This window comes from Chenopodium quinoa, unplaced genomic scaffold, assembly GCF_001683475.1.
Source record: "Chenopodium quinoa cultivar QQ74 unplaced genomic scaffold, ASM168347v1, whole genome shotgun sequence".
Lineage (NCBI taxonomy): Eukaryota > Viridiplantae > Streptophyta > Magnoliopsida > Caryophyllales > Amaranthaceae > Chenopodium > Chenopodium quinoa.
The window spans coordinates 2268775-2296423 of NW_018744072.1; the positions used below are offsets into that span (position 1 = coordinate 2268775).

The window sequence follows — 27649 nt, forward strand, 5'->3', positions numbered from 1 at the left end:
TTTTAATCATTAATTTTAAAGAATTTACAACTTTCTTAATTCCCGCGCAAAAATCAAAAGAGGCTTTGTATTAGGAGACGGAGGGAGTACAAGTTATATAGTTTCACTTCCTCCTAAAATAATGAAAATTTACTTTGATGTTCCTCGACTAGTACCTTAACAACAACAAGGATTATTTTTCGCAATTAAGTGTGTTCAAAACTAGTACGTACAGAAAAATTAGACTGGATCAAGCTAGACCGAAGAAAACCGATTTAGTCTTCAGGTCGAGAAATTTTAGATACCAATCTTCAGTCTAATATGGTCCAAAACCTCATACGAAATATAAAATAATACTTCGTATGTAGCAGCACTAATAAAAATCATTTAATTGACATTCGATTGGTAAGGGATAATTAAGCGAATAATACATAACATATCAGATCGATAACCATTCTTTACCCCATCTCGCAAACTCGTCCCACTACCAACCCTAAAGTAAGACCACCTAATAAACCAACATAGAGATCAACCAAGAAGGAATCCATCCAAAAGAAGATCTCAAAAAGTTAATACTCGTAGTATCATTGACATTACTAAATTAATCACCTAACTGGACTAATAAACAACCACAAAGGTGAGCTAAGCTTCACTTCACCTTGAAAAACATCACATTTTCTCTATCATCAGCAAACCCTTATTTTAAAACCCAAGATAATTGGGTTTTTGGGCAAACCAATACGCAAATCAACTTTGATATTCTTAATAATTTCAACCCCTGTCGCATTCACCCAACTCTCTTAACACAAACTTCTTCTTCTTGCTTATTTCTGCAACACACAGAAAAAAGAAGAAGAATTTGAGGTTTTTTCAACCATAATTTCTTCTTTTTTCACTCTTATAAAGGAAGGATGTCTCTTTCTGTAGTTCAGGTGATTTTTTCAATAATTTTTGTAAAATTTTCATTGGTATATTTTATTGTTATTGGATTTCGAATTTTCATTTTGTGGGTTGTTTTTATTTTGTAATTTAGGGGTTTACCAAATCACTGGCCATGACTGTGCTTTCTGAGATCGGTGACAAGACCTTCATTGCTGCGGCGGTCTGTATTTTATTTTATTTTTTATTTTCTAATTTATTTTTGGAATGTGTTGAATGGGTTATGTTTTATGTGGGTTAATTGTTAATTTGATCTATATTGTGTTATATTATGTTGCTAAGAATTAATTTCTCTTAGATGTTTATGTTGAATGGGTTAATTTTTATTTGGGATATTTTAAATTTAGTAATATTGTGTAATTTTATTGCCAAGAGATGATTTTTATTTTATTTTTTAAACTGTTTATTTATGTTGGAGTACTGTATCTTGTTTGTGATTGAAGGGGCATAAGTGCTCTTTGATTGATTGTTAGTGCTTGAAAAGAATTTGGTTCTTTTGTGGAATCTAATGCATATAATTTTTATACTCAAGACATGTGGAATCACTAATCAGTGGGAGGATATGGGGTTATTTGGTTTATTTGGTAGAATAAGTGTAAGTGGAAATGACCTTTTGCTGTTTCAACAGTTAAGGATAGATTAAAGTGACCTGTGATAAATGATACCCTCAGCTTAAATGATGGGAAAAAGGAATAAATAAAAATAAAAATTACCTTGGTCTTAATTTTTTTTTTATTTTTTTATTGTCTAATATACTCCCTCCGTCCATATTTGTTTGCCCCATTGTATTTATTGGGGTCTAATTTAGAAACTTTGACCAAAAATCCTCACTAATCTTTAAGAGATAATATAATAAAGTTGATTTTTTTTTTTTTGGATGGGTTAAATTTATCAAAGTTTTATAACTTTTGCACATATAGAATTAGAGATATATATGATTTTAAGACGTATCTTGAAGACCATGAAAAGTCAAATGGGGCAGACTAATAGGAACAAAGAGAGTAGAGAATAGTTGTAAATTTTGGGAACAACTTGTAAATGGTTGGAACTATACATGAACATATCACATTTAATTGAATATCCATCACTATTGACCATGTCGTAGTCGGAAGCTTTGTTAAAGACATTGAGGTCATGCTATAAATATATGTTGGTTATAGATGAAAAATGATTGAAGTAATTGAATAAGATAGCATGGATAAGTTACAAATGTATAGTTCCTAAATTTGCAATGTAGAGAACATTGTGGATACCGATCTTGTGAATGAAAAGATAATGATAATCAAGTGCCTTTAAAATTTTGTATCGTTCTTATGATAATATCCCTGAATGTCAAGCCCTCCTTCCCCTAGATGTTACCTTTTGTTAATTCTGCGCCATATATTGTTGATAGTTTTGTAAATCTTGCTTTTGATGTTTTCCTTGATCCTTGCTTCTAGATCTTAGCCATGCGTCATCCAAGAAGACTTGTCCTTTCTGGTTGTCTCTCTGCTCTGATAGTAAGTGCAACCTTTTGCCTTACATATTATTCATTTGTGTACACGTTCTCCAGATCCCTGTCTAAGTTGTCTGATTATCTTTCAAATTAGGTGATGACCATTCTCTCTGCTATTGTTGGATGGGCTGCTCCTAATTTGGTAAGGACTTCTTATATAGAATTTGACACCCTTTGGTGCCTTTTATTAGGATTGTTTGTTTTATATCCCTGAAAATGTTTTAATGATATATCTGCAAGCTGTATCTTCTAATGCCTTTGGCTTTGGTTATAATACTTCTCATTTTCTTTTAGTCTTATTTAATAAAATAAAATGCCATTCGTATTTGTGTTCCTTTTTAGGATTTTTTATCTGAAGCTTTGTGATTGCAAATTACTCAGATATCTCGTAAGCTGACTCATCACGTTGCAACATTGTTGTTCTTTGGATTTGGATTATGGTCACTATGGGACGGTTTTCATCAGGAAGGGTAATAATTTTCTTCTTGGTCTTTGTTCAATTTGCCTTCCTTTGTGCTTCTCATGTTGCAAAAAGCAGCTAAATTTCATTCTGCTGAAAGCCAGTAAAATTTCATTTATGTAGGGAAGCCGGAGAGTTGGCTGAAGTTGAAAAGCAGTTGGTTAGTTTTCAGTTCATTCATTTCTTGAACTTGTACTAATTTAGGTTATAACTCAGTTCTTATGATTTCACTAGGATGCTGATTTCAAGGGCACTACAACAGCTACAGTGAACAAGGTGAGATTCTCTATATGTGCACAGTTGCAAATTTTCCAGTACTCTTATTCTTTGTTGCTCTTGTTGACTCCATCTCCTCACTAGTTTCTTTCACTCTATATTTTCCTTTTCAAGGTTATCAATGTATTGGTTGCATGTATTTCCTGCATATGTATTATGAAAATTCTCTTGCATTATCAAGGTTTCTTAACCAAAAAAGAAGAAAAATGTAAGATGTTAAATGTTTTGAGTTGATCTGGTGCAACTTCTGTTTTAAAAAATGTGAGTGAGGTCATGAAGCTGTGACCATCAACTGCATCAAGCACAAGGGATGCATGTGCCTTCACCACATCTTTGCTTAATGTAATAACACAAAATGAGACAATTAATGATTGGCAGAAGCAACCCTAAAATCGAATTCTTGTTGCTCTGTTAAAGCGTGATGGATCTATAGTGTGAGAGCAATTCAAATCCCACTACTTTTTTTCCTGTTCCTCTACTATTCATTCCTTTGCTATCTTTTCACTTGGTTTTCTTCCCTTTTATTTAGTTATTAAGCAGTTAATACAAAGGGTTTACCCATTTAACCATTGAAAAGGCAGGAGGCCTTTACTCTGGAAATACTTTGTACTTTGTATCTAATTTAGAAGATTTCCTTTTGATCTGGATGCTTGTAAAAATGTAAACTGGAGATACCCAATGTTTTTTGTGCTCTAGGATGATGATGAAAACAAAAAGAAGACGAGGCCATTTCTTACACAGTTTTTCTCACCAATCCTTTTGAAGGTAGCACCCTATTAGTGATTTCTATGTGAAATTAATTCCCGTTGATGCCGTTCATATTTTCTCAATTTAGTTACTGTGGTTTTGCAGGCGTTCTCCATTACTTTTTTTGGCGAATGGGGTGACAAGAGCCAGGTGAGGTTAACAGGACCTTCCTGAATGCGTTTTTGTGATAATTGTATATATTTATCTGTACATATTTATTAATATGTCATCCTTTGAGCTTTAATATGCTGTATATTATTCAATTCACACTTTGCATTATAATACTTCAGCTTGCTACCATTGGTCTAGCTGCAAATGAGAACCCATTCGGTGTTGTGCTCGGTGGAATTCTGTAAGTATCATTACCTTTGGCCTTCCTCCTGTATTCTGTAATTTATTCTTTTGGTCAATTGTGGAGAAGCAGTGGAAGAGAATGAGAGAGGGGGTGAAGATAGAGAAAGATGAGCTAGGGAAAGAGGAAGGGGCAGGAATGACCATATGATTAGGATTAGTTCAGTGATTTAGCTGTCTGTGAGGGGATGGCAGGCCAAGCTCATCCCTATTGATTGGCTGTTGGCTTTAAATTCATGATCTTTTTTTGTAAAAATTTGGGACATTTTTGAACCAGGTCTATGTATGCTTATTTCTCCTTGCTTTGCTCAAGTTCCCTATTGTCATAATGAGGGTTTTGAATTTTAAGTAGTACTTCAGAAAGTGCTGCAGCATTCTGGACTTGTTACTTTTTTTTCTTTTGGCCTCCCACTTTAGGAGTACTACAACAACAACAACAAAGCCTTAGTCCCAAAATGATTTGGGGTCGGCTAACATGAATCGTCATAAGGAACCGTACGATACTGTATGTGTCTTCCTGACTAGAGTTTTGAAAATTAATTCTAGTTCCTAAGTCCTTAATATTGAACAAAGTTTATGTTACTAATTGATTTATTACAAAAAATTAATAAATATAAAAAAAAACTCGAGCTTGTTCACGAGCTTTCGAGCCGAGCCAAGGATAGCTCAGGCTTGGCTCGTTAAGATCTTGAGCCGAACCCGAGCTCGAGTTAAGGCCACTCGAGCCGAGCCTATATCGATCTTTGACCGAGCCGAGTCTCGAGCAGTTCACGAGCAGGCTTGACTCGTTAACACCCCTAACCTTAAGCATCAAATCCCAAATAATTGCAGTCAAATGACTGAATACATGTGTATTCGAAATTTTTACGTGAGATTTGAAAATGAAGTGCAAGAGTTCACAATTCACGTGGAAAGTGCAAACAGTGGTACAAAATAAAACTGCATTTGCAATAAGAAATCAGAGACCCAAAAAAAGAGGGAAAGAAGTCAATCTAGGGTAAGAGAGCGAGGCAGGGGGAGAATGCAGTGTAATATAGCCCATTTCTCCCTCACTTCCCCATCTTGGAAATTGTTCATTTTATAATTTGGTCTAGAAAAGTGACTTCTTTGGGTAAATTCTCGACACACTCCATCTGTAAAATGGTACTCTTTTATTTTCTTCACATGTGGGTTATGTTGTGGAATGAAATCTGGCAGCCAATTGTTGTCTCGACTCAGCTCCCATCCCTTTATGTAGGATTAACAAATCAGAATGGCAGTAGCCAAAGACCTCTCGCAGGTCTATTTGGCTGAAATAAAGTACAAGGAATTGTGGGATGACGAGTCTAGTGGAAAAAGGGCTGATATGATGGAGAGTGAAGAGTATTTCGATTGTTGCTGTTAACTTAAATAAAACTGTTGGATAATTCAAAGATTGAAGTGTGAAGAAAATTTAGGGCGGAAGGAAATGTCTTCTTTTAATTTAAGAACTAAATTTTCATTTGTGTACAGAACAAGAAATCATTTGCTTTCACTAGGTGCTATTTTGTCTTGGCTAGTTCATATAGTTAAATAACTTAAATGGGAATCTAGCTTAACTGATATCACTTATTGTAGAGGACAAACATTGTGCACCACAGCTGCTGTCTTGGGTGGAAAGAGCTTGGCATCTCAAATATCCGAGAAAGTGGTATGCATTAAAAAATCCGTGCCTTCAAATATTATGCTTTTGGCAACTGTGACAAAAATTAATTGCTCTCCTCTTGCAGGTTGCTCTTTTTGGTGGTGTTCTTTTCATTATTTTTGGGATTCAATCCTTCCTTTCTCCAGTCGACTAATCCCCTTGTAAAACTATTCAAGAGGTTCGTAGATATTGTGTCTTTATAATTCCTGATAGTATGAAAAGCTGCTTTAATTCCATGTATGCGTCAAAAGCATAACATGCTCATATACGAGTCTAGTCAACATGTAGAAGTGTGGAACTTATGAATGCCCTTTAATGCTGTTGATGTGGCTGAATCATGAGTTTTCTTGTCTGAATGTATATACTTTGTAATTGTTTCTCAAAAGTAGCTTGCCTCATCTTTTCGGACAAAGTGAAAAATCCACCTATCAAACAGAGCTTTAGAACTTGGTTTCTGCATTTTATTCTGTATCAAGAATCAGAATGTGATCAAAAGTGCTTATACATTTGCTTGATGCAGCGATTGATGGTCGACCAAAGCTCCAAAACAGATAAAACAATAATGTTGCAGTTCTACAAGGGAGCAAGAGACTTCTGAAATGACAAGTTGCTTGCCGCTCTGCAGCTATAATTGTAGAATTATTCTCATTTTTTGCTGGATCTTATTATTTCGCACAGAACTATATTTATAGGATTACACACATGTTTTAAAATAGGAGTCAGCATTAATGTCGGATCATTTTGTACTGAATTATCAAATCCCCAGTGAAAATTTTCTGGGTCAATGCTGCTTTATTTGGCTCTGGATAATAGCATCTACCTTTAGATGTAGTTATAATATGACCTCTTTATCAAAATTAAAACTAGTACTCCGTATGAAGTATTTTGCTGTCAATTTGCACAAAATCTATTGAAGAATACTTCAACTCACTCTACAATTCAAAGAGTGTTACACATATACTCCGTATCTAAATTCAGAGGGAGTATGCTTTGAGTTTACAACTTACAGTACATCAAGCAGAGTGAGGTTGATTATGATTCATCTGCTCAAGGGGATTAGACACTTTCTCAATGCACTCTGTAGACAAAGCAAACGATCTGCATAACGATTCATTGACACTAGACATTTGCAAGTTGCAACTAGAAATCATAAAGCAATAATATCCAGATAGTCAAGTAAGAGCATTATTATGTATTAATAAGATAAATCTTGTCTAAATTTGAGCACAACAAAAACCAAGGTTCACATGGGCAATGGCTACCAAATATATACACATGTAGATGTAATTTATAAACATTATACAACTATGTTGGCCTTCCCACAACCACAAGGCCTCTTTCTTTCTCACTTTTGCGTTTCAGCATCCACTACCTGCAGGTTCAATAGAGCTCAGCAGCCCGTTGCCTCTCAGCTGCATACAATGGTCTTCAGCATCAGCCTGAGCACATATTATAACCACAGACAAGCCATTGATGTGTGCCTCTTGCATGATGTTTACAGCGTTGTCGACTGTCATTCCGGGTATAACCTTCATCAGTACTTGCACAACATATTCCCTTTTGTTGAAGTTGTCATTGTGCAGTATTACACGATATGGAGGAGCTATTTTCCTTGTTTTCCTAAAACAAAACAGAATTATGGGATTTAATTGATGTCAACAGAAACATATTTTCAAGTCTCGTAAGTTAAATTCAGAAGTTAGGACAAGAACCTACTGATGAGTCTTATATATGATAACAAGTATATTCAGCATAGAAAAATGGTTTAGATAAGGACAAGAACATTAAAAAACGGATTTTACTTGACCTTTAAAATATTACCATAATTAAAAAAAAAAAAAAAAAAAAACACTATAACATTAGCTTCTTATTAGAGCGATCGATTTACTTCACGAATATACCCTTACCCAAATACACAGTAATCCAATTTGCTAACTTTCTCCTCCCTTCCCACCAAATAGCAAGGCCTGTCTTTTTTGAATTAAGTAATTTTTTGAACTTCCTCAGTTTTTTTCCATCTTACTAACCGTTAAAAACAGACAAGAAATAAGATAAAGGTTAGATAACAATAATCCAGAATGTTACAGTTTTTCAAAAGGGCAGTACTTATTAACTATATCTAACAAAATACCTTGAAGAGGAAATGCCAACCAAAAATTTTCAATGGACAACCTTTTGCAATCTCTCTCAAAAGGTCAAATCACATGAAACCACCCCTTACTCTCCAGAGTTGCAGTACGCCAGTACCTCTACATGATTCAATAGCACTTCTAAGGACAAACACACCCTTATTTTCTTTCCATCTAACAAACTGTTCAACAAATCTACATAACCAATCAATGATGAACCTGAAAGGCACAGTATAAACCAGCTAAGGGCTATAGGCTACTCCAAGAGTAAGGAGAGAGTAGACTAGATGTATCAAGTCATTTATTGCACCTTAAAAGTGGAACCCAATCAAAGAAGACAGAATAAGCTCTAGTTATTTCCACAACATAAAACATAGTACCTCAGACTCAAAAGTGACTGTCCACTTTCCTATATGGTATACCCCATTAACTTGTTTGAATATAATTTGTGATGTAATAACGATTATTTATCCTCCACTATTCTCAATATACTAATTCAGTATTAACCTCCATCAAATGACCCAAAAGATACACTTCTTTAGAGGGATGAAAAGTTTACAAGGTTCATCACTTTGCAATGCCATCAGTGACTTTAGTCTTCATATGGAAGAAATTTTTTTGCAGTTTTCATGCAGCCAAAATCCCAAAATTCATTTCTCTAGTTTTGCATCTTCATGTCGCGTGACAACAAGACATTGGTGATAGGCTTCAAAAATACTCCACGTGAGCTCACCCAAACATAAGTCAAATATATTCCCATCCCAACCAAAAATGCACAAATATTTTTAATGATTGAAATCATGAGTAAACTATTCACACTCTTCCTCCACACAAACTGATGATCAATATCATGCTTAAAAATTATGAACATTCTTGCTGTTCTATAGAACAACAATGTAAATGAATCTCATCAAATACAAATAGTAGATGTACTTTCCTAGTCAGCTATCAAAGCCTTCCAAATTCTCATGCTTCACCCCATAATTCAAGATTTTCATTATATCACTAAGGTAGAATATTACAATATTGCTGCCCAGCTACCTTTAAAGGATAAATATGCTTCTAAAATGTCCATGGATGCATTCGAGGGACCAACAAACTTCTGAATGCAGAAGAGACTACTCTCTTACAATCTATATGAGGATATACTTACTACTCCCTCCGATCCTATTTGTTCTTACCATTTAAAATCAGGAAGTGAATTAAGAAAAGTGAATCTTAATGTGAGAAAAACAATAAAATAATAAAGATTCCAATTTTTTATTTATTAAATAGTCCTACTTAAAAAAAAAAAAAGGGACAAAGTAATTAATGTGGCAATAGGGGAGCGAGAATGATGACTATAAATTGGAATCATGCATGGGGAGATTCTATTAGTGGGAAATTGTTTTAAAAAATGTATGGAAAAGAGAAAAAAGGTGATAAATTTTGGCACATTCACTAAATATATAAGTGGAAAATTGATGGAAATTTTTAACCATGTATGGAAAGATCCCAAATGAAAAGGACTTTTTGAACCTTTCTAATCAGGAAACAGGATGAACAAATAGGATCTTTGGGAGTATTAAGATAAAAAAAAGGAAATTGATTAGCTCACAAATGTACCACCAATCAAGTGAAGTACTGTAATATATATCACCAGCTTAAAGTAGTTCCAGGCTCACCTATCTAACTTCTACACAGTTGGTGCCTCAATATCAGTTAAATTGATGCTAAGAATAAAGATGTGAAACTTGCAGATAAACTCCATTTAAGTGTTAGAAGCATTTCTAATGTTATCAAAGATAAAAGGAAGGTATTATTAGTATTAGCACCTCAGATCAAACTCAGATTCACGTCCAGGGGTGGTTTTCTCAATTACAGGTCTGTCTAATACTCCTCCCTTAGAAGATCCAGTAGCTGACACAGCCATAAGGAATCCGCGGTGGTGGCACAATCCTTTACAAAAATAATGTTTATCCCCTGGGCATAAATCCAGAAAGATCATTCCAGTAATAACATAACACATTCTTTTAACAAACCACAGTCAACTGCTCCAATGAGTGAAGATAAACCAAACAATCAAACATCCAAATAAATCAAACAATGAGGATTAAAAGGGGAAAAGGGCATCCAAAGTTTGCATCACTAAAGCAACCAAGCGAAAAAAATCATAATTTTTATCTTCCAATTGGAATCAATGAACAAAAAGATTAGAGAGCACAGTCACATATACAAGCCTTCCTGTAAACCAATTCCCTAGCAACTAAAACACGTCAGTTCACTGAACTGCATAAGTTTACTATAAGAGAAACTAGAAAGAAATGCTTATAGCAAAAGTTATTAATTTGTTTAAAGTCACAAGGAAAAATAATGCATCTAAGAAAATTGCTGGCCGAACAGTAAATTTAGCGTAGTCTGATCATGGGAAGGTGACTTGGGCCTTAGCCTCTTTGTATGTCCTCTTTTAATGTGATGTTTCAACAAAAGAAACATATTTCCTTTCTTCTTTTCCCTCCAATCTCCTCTAAGATAATTATACATTTTCTGGATTGTTTTTCAATTGTAGGAGTGAATTGGTGATTTTCCTACTCTTTCCTTTGCTAAATCAGTTAGATTTCTAATTCATTCACACTGAGTCCATACTTTTACAGACAACTAGAGATTTCCCATCATTAGAAAAGACTGTGGTGTGATATTGCGGTTAAGAAACCTGAAGTTGGAAACATCTCATGGGAGATACGCCATGCTTAATGGTCATTGAAGCACAAATTGTCAAATTGAAATATATTCACTTCATCATTGTTAATCTGTGATGGGGGCCTACATGACAACACGAGTATAGAGTTTCTATATAGACCTATGCTACATTCAAGAGCAATACACATCTTATAAAGGCTGACTTGGTGACATAACGATCTAAAACAGAAGTTGAGATTTATTTTTAAAAAAAAAAAAATACAAGTTATGGCTTAACTTTTAGTGGAATGTCAGATTGTAAAACCATCACAGAATGGCTTAAACATTACCAAACCACCCGGTTTAATTTTATGCTTACAATAAGGTATTACATATTAAAGAATTCTTTACCTTAAGCAAACCCTTATAGAATTGCCTAATAAACAAAGATAAAGTTCCAACCTAAAACGGATATGACTATCAAATTCAAAGCAAAACAAGTTCTTTAGAAAGCTAGGAGAAAGGTGATTCTCCAACTAAATTACCGCACCTAAATCCCTAGAAACATTTTAATAAACACGAAAATCCCAATTAAAAACTCTAAAGAATTATAGAAAAAGTGTTAACAAGTCTACAAACTAAAGAAAAAGAAAAGTGAGGAAAGAGAGAATTGCAGCTCTAATATACTAACTGCAGCATAAAAAAGGATCCAAAAAGTTAATCAACTACATAAAGTTAATTTTGATATACACATTGAATTGTAAACATAAAATAATTTTCCTAAAATGGTATTCCATACTATAATTTTTAGTAATTTATGACAAAATTACGCATCGATTAATGTTATAAATGTTCAATTAACCCTCAATGTTTACTTTAAACTTCCTAATTAAGGTCAGCGTATATCATTTTCCATCAAAAATTAAAATCCTTAACAACCAAAAAAAAAAAAAAAAAAAAAAGACGCAACATATATAACAAAACCCAGAAAATTAAAATTCATTCATTCAAAATACTAAAGTCAAACAATAAATTCCAGATAACAAAAAAAATTGAAGCAACTAAGTTGAATTCAAAAATTGAGTTATGTAAACAACAATGCAATTACTAAAGAATCAATAATTAGAAGCTTAACTAAAAAAACAAAAGCAATAGTGATGAAATTAAAAGAGAAATTACCGGAAATAGGGTTAAGAACATGGTTGGGAGAAAGAGCTAATCTACCAAAAATTGCAGTATCCATTAGAGAGAAGCTTTGTTGGCTCTATGGAATTTTCTCTCTCCTCTTCGCAAGTTCACAGTGTGTGTGTGTCAGATTTTGTGTTGAGAATTTGTGTGTGAATTGTGATGGCCGTGCTGTGCGCGTGTATGAGCCTGAAGCCTTTGCCTTTCATTTTTCTCATTTGTCCACTATCCACTTTTTGGGGTTGATTTTTTTTATTTTTATTTTTTTATTTTTTATTTTTAATAACTAGGGGAGCTAACGCGCGCGTACCGTAGCTAGCTATGTTAAGGGAGCTTTGTTTACTTTAGGGGTATAAATGTCAGTAAACTATTCTAAATAGTTAAAAAAAAAAAAGAATTACTCCCTCCATTTTTTTTAAGTGCCCCATTTTCCATAAACGACCGTTTTTTTAAGTGTCCCATTACCAAAAATGGAAACCCCACTCACATTATATATTATTTTTCTCTCTTCCTTTTAACATCACTATCATTTTGTAATATTTTCTCTCTCACACATTATTCCTAGTGGTCCCCATTCATATTTCTTTCTCTTTTACTTTTCCAAATTTTTTATTCCTAACCATACTCTTATATACTCCCTCCGTGTTTTAATAAGTGTTATAGTTTGACCGGTACATAGTTTTAGACAATTTAATTGACTTAAATAAAATAAAAGATAAGTGGGGTAGTTGGAGTATTAAAAAATTGTAAAAGAAAGATAGTGAGGTTAATAGTTTATTGAAAAGTAATGAATGTGAGAAGAAGTATATAATAAAAAAAATATTAGTGGGTTTGGATAGGACTATGAGAGGAGAAAGATATAATATTTAAAGCTAGCTTTTTGTCAAAAAAGAAAGTGTAACACTTATTAAAACTTGGAGGGAGTACTATTTTATTCTTTTACCTAAAACTATGTGCTCAAGGGTATGGGGCACTTAAAAAAAATGGAGGGAGTAATAATGAAGGAAAAATAAAATTGTAAATATTAATGCAAACATGTAAATACACATTTTGAATGATATAATTGGCAGCACACTTTTCATAGGAGTAATCTTGTACTTTTATAAGGTAGGGAAGAGGGTATACAATAGATACTCTCTCAATTTCAGAATAACATTAAACTTTGCACATATGTCGATACACTACATAAGTATAATAAGGCCCTGTTCACTTCACCTTATTTTTGTTGAAATGAAATTATTTTCACTGAATTAAAATTAGGATATTTTGGATTTTAACACCTGACAAAAGGCTGAAAATGGTTTTTAACACCCCCCAAAAAAAAACTTTTATTTTAACACCTCCCAAAAATATAAAAGTTGGAAGTTAACACCAGTTAACGATTTCCGTCACGGAAATTTAACGTGGGTCCCATAAATTGGCTTCAACTCTCCTTCGTTTTCAATTTTTTACGAAACCCACCTTCGTGGCTGCCATCCCATTTTTTCTTCTTATTCCTCCCTTCATCTTTTCTTCGTCTTCTTCCTCCCTTCATCTTCATGGCTGCCATCCCAAACTCTTTCCTTCGTTCTTGCCCACCCTCCCCTCAACTGCCACCCCTTCCCTCCCCCCTCCCTTTCCCCCACCCCTACGCTGCCAACCGAACCCACCCCCCTTCCCTTTCCCCGTTCTCGCAACCAAATCAGCTCCTCTCCAAATACCAGCCCACAATCGCAACCCCTGCAGCCACCTCCTCACTCAAACCGCAAAAAATCAATTCCCAACATCAATTCCCGAAATCAGAGCAAATCGCAGATCCATCGAACCTCGTCTAGAAATCAATTTAAGTTTGCCGAAAAAAGTTACGGTGTGGTGGTTTAGGGGTTAGGGTGGCCGAAAAGGTTAAGGCGGGTCGATTCGTTAGGGTTTGGAGCAAAGTGTTGCAGAAGAGTGGTGGTAGTGGTGGTGGTTGCGGCGATTCAGATCTTTGATTGTGGTTTCGGTGTGGTGGCTTGGGTCGGGGCAGCAGGGGAAAAGGGAGAGGGTTGGGTTGCGTTTGTGGGGAAAAGGGGTGGGATGGGTTCGCCGGTCGTCGGTCGGGGGAGGGAGCTGGGTGGCTAACGGGATGGGGCAAGGTTGGTTTCTTGGGTGGTTGATTTAATTTTGGTGGCCGGTCCCCAGTTAACATGTTTGCTGGCTGCGAAGGCTTGGTCAGTAGCCGTACAGGGCCCTTTATGGGCGGCGGAATTGGTGGTAAAAAAAATGGAAGTTCTCAGTCGCTTTGTTCTCCAACGAAGGAGAAGATGAACCGGTGTTGAATTTTTATTTATTTTTTGTATGGTTTGATTTATGAGCACCAAAAATCTGTAAATCTGTAAATTATGAGCACCAAAAATCTGTAATGGATAAAATCAATGAAATGAAGGTTCAGAGAGGAAGTTTCGTGTTTTGCTGGGTGAAAATTGAAGTTGAAGCCAATTTGTGGGACCCACGTTAAATTTCCGTGACGGAAATCGTTAACTGGTGTTAACTTCCAACTTTTATATTTTTGGGAGGTGTTAAAATAAAAGTTTTTTTTTGGGGGTGTTAAAAACCATTTTCAGCCTTTTGTCAGGTGTTAAAATCCAAAATATCCTTAAAATTATTTTTGCTGAATTTAAATTATTTTTACTAAACTGAAATTAATTTTGCTGAACTGAAATTATTTTCACTGATATTCTATTATATTTCTTCTTTAAAGTTACTGAATTTTACTAAACTAAACTTATTTTTACTGAACTGAAATTATTTTTACTTAATATTATTTTTTTTAAGGTGAAGTGAACAGGTCCTAATACTCCGTAAAATTTTATAAATAAAGCTATTAAATGACACTTTATATCAATAACTATCTAACAACATATTTTATAATTATGTTAATAAAATACTACCGTCTAAATTAATACTCCTATGTAAATAGTGAAAAAAAGTCTAATATGTCATTTATTTTGGACAGAGGGAGTATTGTACTCTATCATTCGTAATCTATTAGTTCAGTAGCTACGAATTTCTACCTCGTATTTGTAAAGTCTCAATTTACCTAAACTATTTTTTCTTATGAATTTACTCTCCCTGAATTGAATCCCACACTCAACCACTTATTTAGTACTTCTTTTTTTTTTCGAGAAGGTATTGGGTGCGGACGGCCGCATACAAATTTGATGCGGACGGCTTAGCTGATATATTTTACTTGTTAGTTGATATCACTACAACATTTTTGATCTATTGCAACTCCCAAATCCGTTGCACTAGGCGTCAAAATCCGTGACATTAGGTCTAATGCAACGACCATGTATCGTGGCATCTGCTGGCGTTGCAGCAGGTCTAATGCAACGACATATGACACCTAATGCCACGACATCAATGATCCGTGACGATTGATCTATACCTGATGCATCGACTACATTATTTTCGTGGCATTAGCTATAATACCTAATGCCACGATTTCCTATACCTAATGCCACGGTGCATATACCCTAATGCCACGGTTCCCTATACCTAATGCCACACAATGCATATACCCTAATGCCACGGTTCCCTATACCTAATGCCACACAATGCATATACCTAATGCCAATAATAATAATAATAATAATAATAATAATAATAATAATAATAATGATAATAATAATAATAATAATAATAATAATAGTAATAATAATAATAATAATAATAATAATAATAATAATAATAATAATAATAAAGGTTAAGCCCGGTGGTGGTATTCGTCCTATTGTTGTGGGTACTGTGTGGCGGCGTTTGGTTTCAAAGGTTGGGGCTGCTTTAGTTGGTCCTCGTTTGGGGAACTATTTAGGAGGTCTTCAGTTTGGTGTTGGGGTGCCGACGGGTGGCGAGGCTATTTTTCATGCTGTTAATCGTTTGGTTGAGGCTCGAGGTGGTGATGTTGGCCTCTCTATGTTGCTGGTGGATTTCCGGAATGCCTTTAATTTGGTTGATCGTACGGCTTTACTGCGTGAGGTTCGTCTCCGTTGTCCATCTCTTTCGCGTTGGGTTGAATTATGTCACTCTACTCCAGCCAGACTCTATTATGGGGAGCATACCTTAAGGTCACGTCAAGGTGTGCAGCAGGGTGATCCACTTGGCCCTTTGCTTTTTGCTTTGGTGCTCCATCCGTTGGTTTGTCGAATTAGGGATTCTTTCGACTTATGTTTGCAGGATTGGTATTTGGATGATGACACTATTATTGGTGACACCTTGGTGGTAGGGAAGGTTATGGAGTTGATTTTGGTGGAGGGACCTCGTCTCGGCCTCCATGTTAACGTTGAGAAAACAGAAGTTTTCTGGCCCTCGGAGGACCCTCGTAGCCGGCTAGCCGGTGTCTTTCCTCTAGATATTGCTCGTCCTGCTCATGGGGTTAAGTTGCTTGGTGGTCCTGTCAGTGCGAATGCCTCTTTCTATGGTGAGCTTGTTTCGCAGAGAGTGTCGAAGACCATTGTGCTCATGGATGCTGTTGCTAAGCTTGAGGACCCCCAGTGTGAGTTGCTACTACTTCGTGCGTGTACTGGAGTTTCAAAACTCTACTTTTCTATGCGCACTTGTCCTCCTCGTCTTTTTAAAGCGGCCCAGATTTCTTTTGATGTGGCCCTTCGAGTTTCTTTGGAGCGCATTGTAACTGCTTCGGGGCCAAGTTTCGGTGATTGGCAATGACGACTTGCCACCTTACCTTTTTCTTATGGAGGATTGGGTCTCTATTCAGCGGGTGATGTTCGACACTATGCTTTTCTGGCGTCGCGCCTGCAGTCTTCTGGTCTTCAGGCTTCGCTTCTTCGCAATTCTGGTATTGTTGGTCCAGGTCCGGCCTTCGACGGCGCTCTTAGTCTTTTTAATAGGACTGTGGAGACTGAACTTTTGAGTAACCCTAGTGAGATCGGTGCCCCCAAACTCATGAAGAAATTGGCAGATATATATTTCACGAAGGTCTCTGCATCTGCAGAATCCACTTTCTCCTTATCTTCGCGTCAGGTTGCCTTATGGAAGTCCCAGCAGGGGGATCACACTTCTGCCTGGTTGCGAGCGGTCCCGATATCCGGTCTGGGTCAGACTATGAATGATAAGACTTACCGTTGTGTTCTTTGCTACCGGTTGGGTGTTCCCTTGTTCGCCGTATCGGCACCTTGTTCTGCTTGCTCAAGGGTGTTTGATGGGGATATTTATGTGGATCATGCAGTGTCTTGTGCTGGGATGGTGGGTATTAAACATCGGCACAACATTGTTCGTAATACCCTTGTTGATATTTGTTTCCGCTTTGGGATTTTTGCAAGAAAGGAGGTCGACGTTGGGTTGTCTAGAGGGAACGACGGGGCTCTTCGGCTAGCAGATGTGTTGCTTTACTCTTGGGATAGAGGCATAGATGTCTGTGTTGACTTGACGAGGTCTTCTCCATTGACACAATCTGGGTTTTCTGACTTCGTTCCTGGTCGTGTCGTGTCGGCTGCGGCTCAGCGGAAGCGGGACAAGTATGGGGCACGTTGCAGGGCTATTGGCTATGATTTTCTTCCTTTCTCCTTTTCTTCATTGGGGGAATTGGAGAAGGATGCTATTGCATTGCTGAAACGGGTTCAGGCGTTTGCTAGGACTTAGGATATTAGTGCTCGTGCGGCTGCTCACATCTTCAACATGATTGGGTTCGCTATAGCTAGAGGGGTGGGGGCCCAGATTGTATCTCGGCTCCACACTAATTTCTTGTAAATCGTTTGACTTTGTAGGTTTTTGATAATAATAATAATAATAATAATAATAATAATAATAATAATAATAATAATAATAATAATAATAATAATAATAATAATAATAATAATACAATTCAAATCAGAATTTTCAAAAAAAAAAAAGTTAGAATTTTATTAATATGAATTCAAAGTTTGTACATTGTTATCTATAAGGAAAATTACAAAATTAAATTATCACTAGTTAAACTAAGAAAAAAAAACAATTAAAAGTTAAAACTAAATCATTATGTCCGCCAAACAATATTTTCGGCAATTTTGGACCGCATTATCATTTCTTTCTCCTGCTTCTCCAATTTCTCGTAAAGCAATTCCTGAAGCATCTTCAACTTCAGTATTATCCACCTCTAGCACTGTAAAAGCAACAATATTTTGATTAGTCTGTGTTAAATTATGTAAATATCCTTGATTTGAGTGATCTCCATTGAACACTTATTATCAGTTAAGAGAAGGTGTTTGAACGCGAAAAAAAATCAGAATAGTCAATAAAAGACCTACAATCTAAGGATATACCTGGTTAGCTTTGTTATCCTGTTTCAGAATTCTAGATTCTTGCAAAGGGGACATCTTCATACAGAGTAAGTTCTGGAGCTCCTCTTCAACATGCTTATGAAGTAGCTTGACAAGAACCACGACTTCTTCTGTGGTACAAAATCATCGTAACTGAGGTATAAGGGTGTAACTAACAATTTTAACTTGTACAGGAATAACAAGATAACATTAACAATCTGATTGCCTTAGAAGGTTCATGTTCTGGGCAGTGTCCAACCATTGTTGCCATGCTCCACTTGGCATGTTTGGCACCTTGCTCTTTCCTTTATTTTTACTAGATTCGTTGCTAGAAGGAAAGCCTGAATACCCAATATCACCACTGGTTGGTGTTTCTGGGTTTGATGAAGAGGAGTAGTTTCCAGCTTCATTGATACGAGATCTCTTTGAGTCACTTCCTTGAGTGGATGTCTTTTCCTTGCATTTTTTAACAACATCTTCACTTGGTTTCCATGCTTCATGTTGTTTTAAGATGTCCCAAACATGCTTGTCTTGAAAGGTTTTAGAGCATAATGAAGACTTTGTTTTGTCGTTAGCATATATACTATATGCTAATTTCATAACATCTTCATCATTCATACCACTTCCCTTTTTTGATTCAGCATGAGCATGTGAGCCACAAAATTTAGAACATGAAGCATTAATCCTTCTCCAACGGTTTCTAAGTTGCTTCGTACCCCTCATTTTCAACAAATCTTCTCGTGTTACCCGATCAGTACCTTCTTCGAAACACCTTTGTTTGTATAGTCTAACATTATTATACATTTCTTCAATTTTCCTCCAAAAAACATCCCCCTTTTGGTTAGTGTTAGTTTTTTTTATTTTGACTAACCTCAAGCCAAGCCTTCACAAGAACCACTTCTTCAGCTTTTGACCAAAAAATTTTCCTTCCATCTTGATTGCCTCCTTCATTACCTCTTTCATTACCTTCGCCTTCTTCAACTTCTGGTTCATTTTCGTCATCTGATGCATTCGATGTGTATGAACAATCGAAACTCAAAAATGCACCATCACCTTGTGACATAGAAAAATGTTGAGACATGGGAAATGTTGAATCAATTTGAGAGATTTGAATATTTTCAAAAGATGGGATAACATTTGGAGAATTTGAATAATTAGGATTTTGTGGTGGTTGAAAAGGAAACGGAGTGAAAGTACTTGGATTTGAGAAATTGAGATTTTGTGAACCGTAATTCGGAAAATTTTGAAAATTTGTATCTAAATCTGAGTTGAGATCAATTGGAAGATTAGAATAGTAAGGTTGAGGATTTGGATTATTTTGGGGCTGTGATGAGTTATGAGATTTTGTGGATTTTTTTTTTTCTGTTAGATTTTGGAATGTTCATCTTAACACAATTTGCCAATAAGAAGAGTAATTTTCACTTAAAAAAAGTTGTTTCAAAATACTTCAATATTGGGCTCATTTTATAGAGAAAAATAAAATAGAGCCGTTGGTGTATTTTTTTTTTTTTTCAGAATTGTATTTTAAAAATTATGGCCGTTACAAAAATTACAACGGTTATAAATTCAGAGCAAATCTCAACCATTGATATTTGTATTACGTGTCAAAATCTTAGCCATCCATGTCAACCAAAAAGCAAAAAAAAAATTGCATGACCAAGCTATGATAACCGGTTATTGAAATAACCAGGTTATTAATATTTTCCACCAAAATTTTCTCTCTCCTCATTATTTTATTATTTTCTCACAATCTCTCTCCTAATAACCACCCCAAGTGGTTATTTGCTGTGTCTACTCTAACAAAAGTTTGTATAATTTGCATAAACTCAAAGAGGCACTTCTTAATTATTTGTGGTGTAATAGTTTATACACGTCCTGGAGTATGATCCGACACAAATATATTGCCAACTTAATCAGCATGGCCTCGAAATTGCAGATGTGGATTATGATAGTTTTAAGCTAGTGATTCAGCCGTAAGAGCATTCCTGCCATTCAAAGCATTGAAAATCAATGAGAAGCAAAGATTCGTTAAGCATGATGAATGTCATTTTAACAAAAAATGTTTGCGTAATACACATCCAAGAGGGAGTGCACATTAACAATGAGCAAGGCATTTAATTTTCTAGTGCTCCCAGCCTCCCCTATTAATTCAAAGAGTATGCACCATAAACCAGAAACCATTTATAAAAAGAAAAAAATGGTACTTGTTAGCTACCTCAACCTTATATATAACACAATACGAAAAATGGTTCTTCTTAGCTGCCTCGGCTAGAAATTATCAAGGTTGTCCATACAAGAATAGGGGTGAAAAACAACTGGGTACCCTGTGGCGTAACCAGAATTAATTGGTGGTTATCTAATATCTACCAGATTTGAACCTAAAACTGTTTCTACCAGATTTGGTCCAAGATTGAAGAATTGAAACAAGAGCTGATTCCCACCCTCATTCTACTGAAAGTGGCTCCTTATTCTGTGGATTATTTATATTGATCACCCCATACCCCTAGCTGCTTTCCCATTAGATAGTTGTTTTTTTTTTTCCCTTTCCGGACACCTCAATACAAAAAGATAGTTCTTACTCCCTTAGCCAACAGACCAAATCTCAAACAACAAGACAACCCATCTTTTTACCCATTAACTCAGGACCTAGTGTGTCTACAATTACCCCACCACTACTGATCCTTTAACTGTCTTGCTTCTATCCTTGCCCCGGTTGGCACTCTAGTTAAATTGGATCATTTCACTGAAACTAATAAAAAAAATAGGTTTGCTAAGGCTTGTGAAAATACATTATTAGTGTTCAAATCTGGCAAACTAGTTATGTTTTGGAAATTTAGGTGTTTCTAATTTTATATATGGTATTTAGTTTTCATGAAAACATATGCACGAGCCTATTAAACACCGGCAGCCTCCACACACATATAGAGTAGAAATAAAAGCATTTACGACTTTGAGATGAGTACAATAAGAAAAATTAATAACACGTCAATTAAGAATCTATATATAATAAACTATGTAGGGTGAGAAATATCAATTACTTCGGAAAGAAAGGTCTGAATGTGTGAGAATGGCCGCTAGATTTGGAGCAAAAACTAAACCTTAAGAGGGTTATAAGAGAAAATGATGTTTGGAAGTTTAGTTCGTGTAGGTGCAAAGTCACACTTATATAGGGTAATGCATTAACTCCTATCTAAACATGTTATTACATAGCTTATACAGCCATTAGCAGTATGTGCCAACATAGTTCCTTTACTACTTATAATCATATAATGCTGATGTCACCAACACCCGAAGAAAATTGGTAAAAGAATATTGTCTAAACTTCAACAACAGCACCTAAAAGAAAGCTTGATGAAAGGAATGATGTCCTTCCAACAAGTGCATTCTTCCGATAGAGGGTTCAGAATTATTACGGAGCTAATTCTTCAGTAAGGTCAAGTGATCGGAATGCCTAGGTGGAGGCCGCTTCCGATCAGTAATATCAATGTACAATTGATGTTACAGCTTAATCTTAACTGAACCCTTCGGGTCGAACCCAATCGAATCACCGATCCGAGACGACGAATTAATCCGAAAGGACTTAATGAGTCAGCAGAGTTTTACGAATACGGACGTCAGATATCGAGCCTAGGGCGTCGAGACCGAGCGTTGCGAAATCACAAAGCAACAAGTATGAACATAGCCCTAGCACCACACTGGCCTAGCCATGTGGATGCTAGGCTAGTTCAGGCTAGCATGCACCTAGCATGGCTAGGCACAAGACTAAGCACACTAGATGTGCTAGGCGCACCATCGCAGCCTAGGTGCACCATCGCAGCCTAGGCGCGCCATGGCAACCTATCGCAGCCCTAGCATCATGCCTAGGCGCTATCGCAGCCCTAGCATGATGCCTAGGCACCATCGCTGCCTATCGCAAGCACCACAAGCGCTAGGAGCACCATCGCAGCTAGCAGCGTGCTAGCATGATGCCTAGGCACCATCGCTGCCATCGCAGGCATCAGGCGCACCAAGCAGCCCACCGCAGCATGCGTGCTGGCTTGTGTGCTAGCCTTCGCATGGCAGCACCAAGCAGCACACCATGCATGTGCGAGGGCCTGGGCGCCAGCATATTGCTAGGCCACGCACAACAACCCAACATCACCACGCACCAAGGCTGCTGTGTGATGCGTGGGTGTGCGTGTGGTGCGAGGCCAATGCACGCTGTGCATGACTAGTGCGCATGGTGCGTAGCTAGTGCATGTGCGAGGGATGCTGCGAGGATGGTGCGTGTGGCTGGCGAGGCAAAGGGGCCAACATGCTTGGCTCGCTAGCAGCACGCATGCTGGGTGTGCGAGCATGTGCGAAGGGGTGCAGCGATGATGCGTGTGGTGCGTGGGATGCGAAGGCCAGCACCAGCGCCTAGCACTGGCACGCACCAGCACCAAGCATGCGAGGCTGCTGGCCAGTCTGGTGCTAGCTGGATGGGCTGGCTGGCACTGCTAGCTGGCAGCAGCCCATCAACCCTTTTGGGTGAGGTGGTTTTGTGAGGGTGGGGACCAAGGCTTTGGGAAAGCCTTGGGGAGCAAGGCAATGGTCCCCCCCCCCACCTCTCCATGGTCCTCACCTAACCTTCTCTCTCCCTTTGACACTTGTTGCATTGTGATTGAATTTAATTATTAATTTATTTTAGAAATAAATTAATTAACAAATTATTCATTCTCCCACATTGGTTGGGGAATGAAGTTCAAGGGTTCATTTCCCTATAAATACCAAGCTTGGGTATTGGGAAATGAACAACCTTGAGTGGAATGAAAAAGGCAACTCTAAGTAAGAGTAAACCTTTGATTCATAAAACTCATAGTTATTTTGTCCGGGTCTTGACTAACCTTCAAGACTTAGGACGCTCGGGTCGGGTCGAGGGTACGATCCGTCGGAGATCTCGTGTTTTCGGGATTTTGAAGTAAGAGCTCTTTGGGAGCGAAGCACACGACAAAGGTATAATTCTTGTTCTTAATCTTGTTTGATTAAGTTTAATATGCTTGTTAATTGTTTTAATTAAGGGGCGGGTCTTGGTGGGTTTCCTTCCGCGTAGTGTCGGGTCACTACGAAACCCTACAGCGGTATCGGAGCCACGCTCCTTTTAATTTTTGCAATTATTTTTTAATTAAGGTGTTTTAAAAGATTTTTTTTTCTGGTTCATGTTCTTCTAATTAGATTAGATGCTCGTTTTAATTAATTTTAAAATTCGATTTTATTTTCGATTTGGCTGTCGAACCCAGATTTTGGCTCAAAAATAGTGATTTTTGGGTGGAATCGACATTGTGGAACAAATTCAATCCTTTTAGGGCTGTCCAGAAGCCAAATTCGAACCTGAAACCCAATTTTTCTAGGGTTTTTCGTTTTTCAACGAAAATTTTAATTCTTGTAAGCCTTGATTAATGCAAGCATTACAAGGATAGATTAAATGCACATTTGCATCACTAATCTACTGGTTTTAAAATATCCTTAAGCATAATAATGGAGTTTTTATTAGTGCTTAAGTTGATATACCAATTTTTCACATAAACTTGTTTTTGACAAATTTTGCAAATAAATTGCAATAAAGTGTGAAAACTTGTTGTGATCTTGTAATTTTAAGTTCCTATAATGTTAAAGTTCTAATCTTTAAAGGTTTAAATGATTGGAACCCTAACCCTAAATTCCATGTTGAAAAAAGTTTGGATTTTTCATGTTTGGTTGATTAAAATCCATCAAGTTCAATTACTTGTGAGTAAAATTTGATTAATCTTCATATTGGAAGATGTCATCTTGACATTTTACACAAGTATGCGAGTTGGAAATTTTTTATCATTGGATGGTTAATTTATTTTTCCAACTCCCATTTGTCAAACCCATTATTAATTTGCATATTGGCAAGATTAATTATGGACATAGCTCATTTTATTTTAAGCATAAAGTTAGACCTAATTTTGTTCAAAATTGAAATTTTGGAAAATTTAGGCTTGTGCACCAATAAAATAAATTTTATTTAAGTAGGACTTAATTTTATTTTATTTTATTTTCCCTCAAATTAATTCTAAAATGTAATTTAGAATTAATTATTGTCACACACAAATCGGAATTAAATTCCGAGAATTGGCACGCAAATCAAGGCAAAAACACCCAAGCGTCACCAAGGCTAGCCGGGCTGCCCAGTAGCCCACATGTGGCTGCTTATGGTGCGCATAGAGGTGTGCCATGATATTGCTTTGCGCTGCTGTGTGGCGAGGAGGTAGCTGTGTAGTGAGACAACAAGCCCCAGCCAGCCAGCCCACTGCTGCCTGCGCCAGCAAGCAGCTAGCATGCGTAGCATGCTGCTGGTGCTAGCTAGCAAGGCAGGCTGTGCTAGGCATGCCTGCTAGCTGCCAGCACCACGCACCATGGCGCAGGGCCATGGGCTGCCTAGCAGCCATGGTGCGCACCCACAAGGGGTTTTGTGGGAAGTTGTTGCTTAATGTTTGAGCTATGTAATTTTGCAAATTTTTCAATTTTAAAATATTTTTGGTAATTATTTTAACGAGGCTAAAAACCTCGATTTTCGATTTTGCAAAATTTTGACAAATTATGGGTTATGCCGACTTAATTAATCGGATTAATTAAGTACAGATGCGGAATTTAGTGGGAGCTTAATTAAGTGCGTAAGCATTTTGCGTTTAGAAATAATGGATTAAACAACTTTGACTAGTTTTAATTAGGCGCGTTAATTGGATTAACCACCTAAGTTAGTTACTAGTTTTGCGTGTTTAATTATGTATTTCGTAAATATGCATGGGCCATTCACAAATAGTGAATGGGTGAATGGAAGATTATTTTCAAAACAGGTCTTTGAAAATGGCAACTAGTGGGGCCAGACTAGGATAGAAAATACGGACTGCATTCTGTTATGTATTTTTGTAAATCTAAATACGGTCTGCGAACCGTTAAGTATTTTTGTACTATTAGATTAATCTTAGTCGTTCTAGCTAGCTTCTTTTATTTCATTTTGGCCAAGATGTCTCAAGACGGCGTTTCGACGAAGACGAGCCAAGATGAAGACCCATGTAAATTGAAGATTTCAAGGGGTCATGCTAGTTGCCAAATGCATCTATTTTATGCCTTTATATATATATATATATATATATATATATATATATATATTGTTATTATATATGATTGCTAGATGCATGTCTAGGATTTCTACTATGTTGCGACGATTAGTTAAGTTCACTTAAATCAACCAACATAGAAACCCTAGGTCCCTTTAATAATATTGAGCTAAAATTTGCTGTTCCAAGAACAACACTTACCGAACTAATGCACGTAAGTGATGGATTACGCCAAAGCGAGGCATCACTACTTCCCTAGGAACGTAAGGTATACTAGGTATACAAGTTTTCTTGGTTAAGCTCAACGATATCAGTAAGGAGTCCTTAGATGTCGTGGAAAAAGATATAAAATGTCAAGAATGCATTAGATGCGACATTTTATCAAACCGAGAGTATCTTGGAGCTATTAGCAATTATATTGCTTACCTTAAGATATTTAATGATTAAGACAAGCCAAAGCATGCTTAACCATTTCTTGATCTTTGGGATCTCGGAATCATTTTATTCTCGCCCATAAGGGACAATTTTAAATGCGTGGATAAAATGCTCAATAAGATTGAATATATGCATGAACGTTTTAAATTTCAACTTATTGATTTATGAATGGTTTTTCACTTCAAATTCTTTCAATTGTAGAACCATGTCTGCTAGTAACTCAAACAACGACCATATGTGCCCGGAACTTCTCGAGAAGTTGGCCTTTTCCTTAAACTTGGTCAACTTCAAGGAATGGGAGGAGGAACTCAGGAGAACTCTCCGAAATTGTTCCTTGGAGTATACTCTTGATACTCCCATTCCAAGCTTCTTTGCCAAAGGAATCATGACCGATGAGGCTCATGAAGAATGGTCTTCCAATTGCAAAAAGGTCTCACGACTTATGGCAAATTCCATCCCGGAAGATTGGAAGGAAATTCTTACCTCCTATCTCCCGGACATGTTCCTCAAAGCACTTGAGGACGTTGTCAATGTAAGAGTCACCAAGAGTGACAATGGCACTTTGATGGCCTCGTGTTTGAATTGATTAGGTCACTTTTAAACATGAGGATAAAGCCACCAAACGTGGGATGTCTTGCTAAGGAAAGGCGCCGGCTTTGGACAAAGGTCTACAATGCCAAATTGAGACCCGGCATGCCCCTCCGACCTCATGTGCTTGGAATGAATAGACTCTTCAAACACATGCAGCTTCTCGGAATCCCATTAAAAGATGAGATGGCGGGGCATATCTTGCTTGCTTCACTCCACTCGGGCTATGATGCACTTAGAGTGCATATCGCTGCGGGAAAGGAGACACACTCCCTCAAGTAGGTGGTACAACTTCTTAGCCAAGCCACCGCCTATGGAATGACCAAAAGGCCCTTGAGGGCTAAGAAGAAGGAGTTCAAGAAGGTCAAGGCAAAGATGAGATGCTTCCATTGTGGCATGCAAGGCCACTACAAGAGAGAATGCATGCTCTTCAAGGAAGAGGGGATCACTCCGACTACCTCAGGTATCTTCCTAAAACACTTGTGAATTAAGCTTATCATAAGGTATTGGATACCATGTATGACTCACTTTATGTTGCCTTTTCAGGAACTAAGTGAGAAGCTTATCAAGTGTTGATACAAGACCAAGAAGACGACGAAGATGGTTTTTCGGTCGTGCTTGCATGCACCATTTTGTCTTTGAGATGTAATTAAAACTAATTCTAGTTTTTGTCATGCTTTTGTACAATATTTTGATCAATGGTGTTGGACACCAAGATGTTTGAAATGAAAGACTTCTACCGTAGTTGTTTCAAAGATTATCTTTCAAACATATGTTCAAATTAAATTGCATGCTTTACACAAAGAAAATAGGAATGATATCAAATGAACTAAGACCATCGAGTCGAATCAAACCTACTTGTGGCATTGTCGTCTTGGCCATACTAACATCAAGTGCATCAAGAAACTTCTTCAAGAAGGTGTTCTTGACTCATTCGACTTAGAGTCATTTGAAAATTGCGAAGGATGCTTATTAGGCAAGATGATAAAACAACCATTCTCCAAGTTGGGAGAAAGGGCAAGTGACTTATTAGGTCTAATACACACGGATGTATGTGGACCAATGAGCACACCCGCAAGACAAGGTTACCGATATTTCATCACTTTCACCGACGATTATAGTAGATATGGCTATGTCTACTTAATGTCGAATAAATCTGAATCCTTTGAGAAATTCAAAGAATTTCAGAAAGAAGTTGAAAATCAACTTGGCAAGAAAATTAAAGCACTTCGATCGGATCGAGGTGGCGAATATTTGAGCCATGAATTCGACGATCACTTGAAAGAAAATGGCATTCTTTCGGAGTTGACACCTCCCGGAACTCCTCAATGGAACGGAGTGTCCGAACGGAGGAATCGAACCTTGT

The 27649-nt window shown here is 36.9% G+C and overlaps 2 protein-coding genes across 2 annotated transcripts; one reads left to right on the forward strand and one right to left on the reverse strand.

Annotated features, from left to right (window-relative positions):
* Positions 1–460: 460 nt before the first annotated feature.
* On the forward strand, positions 461–6765 carry LOC110691251 (GDT1-like protein 5). Its single transcript, XM_021868165.1, has 13 exons — positions 461–911; positions 1013–1081; positions 2358–2417; positions 2508–2555; positions 2795–2883; positions 2997–3033; positions 3108–3149; positions 3846–3914; positions 4002–4046; positions 4187–4248; positions 5844–5916; positions 5996–6088; positions 6431–6765. The coding sequence occupies exons 1-12, from the start codon at positions 891–893 to the stop codon at positions 6062–6064; spliced, it is 684 nt and encodes a 227-aa protein (XP_021723857.1). The 5' UTR covers positions 461–890; the 3' UTR covers positions 6065–6088; positions 6431–6765.
* A 314-nt stretch (positions 6766–7079) lies between these two features.
* LOC110691252 (ATP-dependent Clp protease adapter protein CLPS1, chloroplastic-like) lies at positions 7080–12066 on the reverse strand. Its single transcript, XM_021868166.1, has 3 exons — positions 11877–12066; positions 9854–10001; positions 7080–7530 (listed from the first exon to the last, which is right to left on the reverse strand). Exons 1-3 carry the CDS (start codon positions 11938–11940, stop codon positions 7269–7271), a joined length of 474 nt encoding a protein of 157 aa, XP_021723858.1. The 5' UTR covers positions 11941–12066; the 3' UTR covers positions 7080–7268.
* Between the last annotated feature and the right edge of the window lie 15583 nt (positions 12067–27649).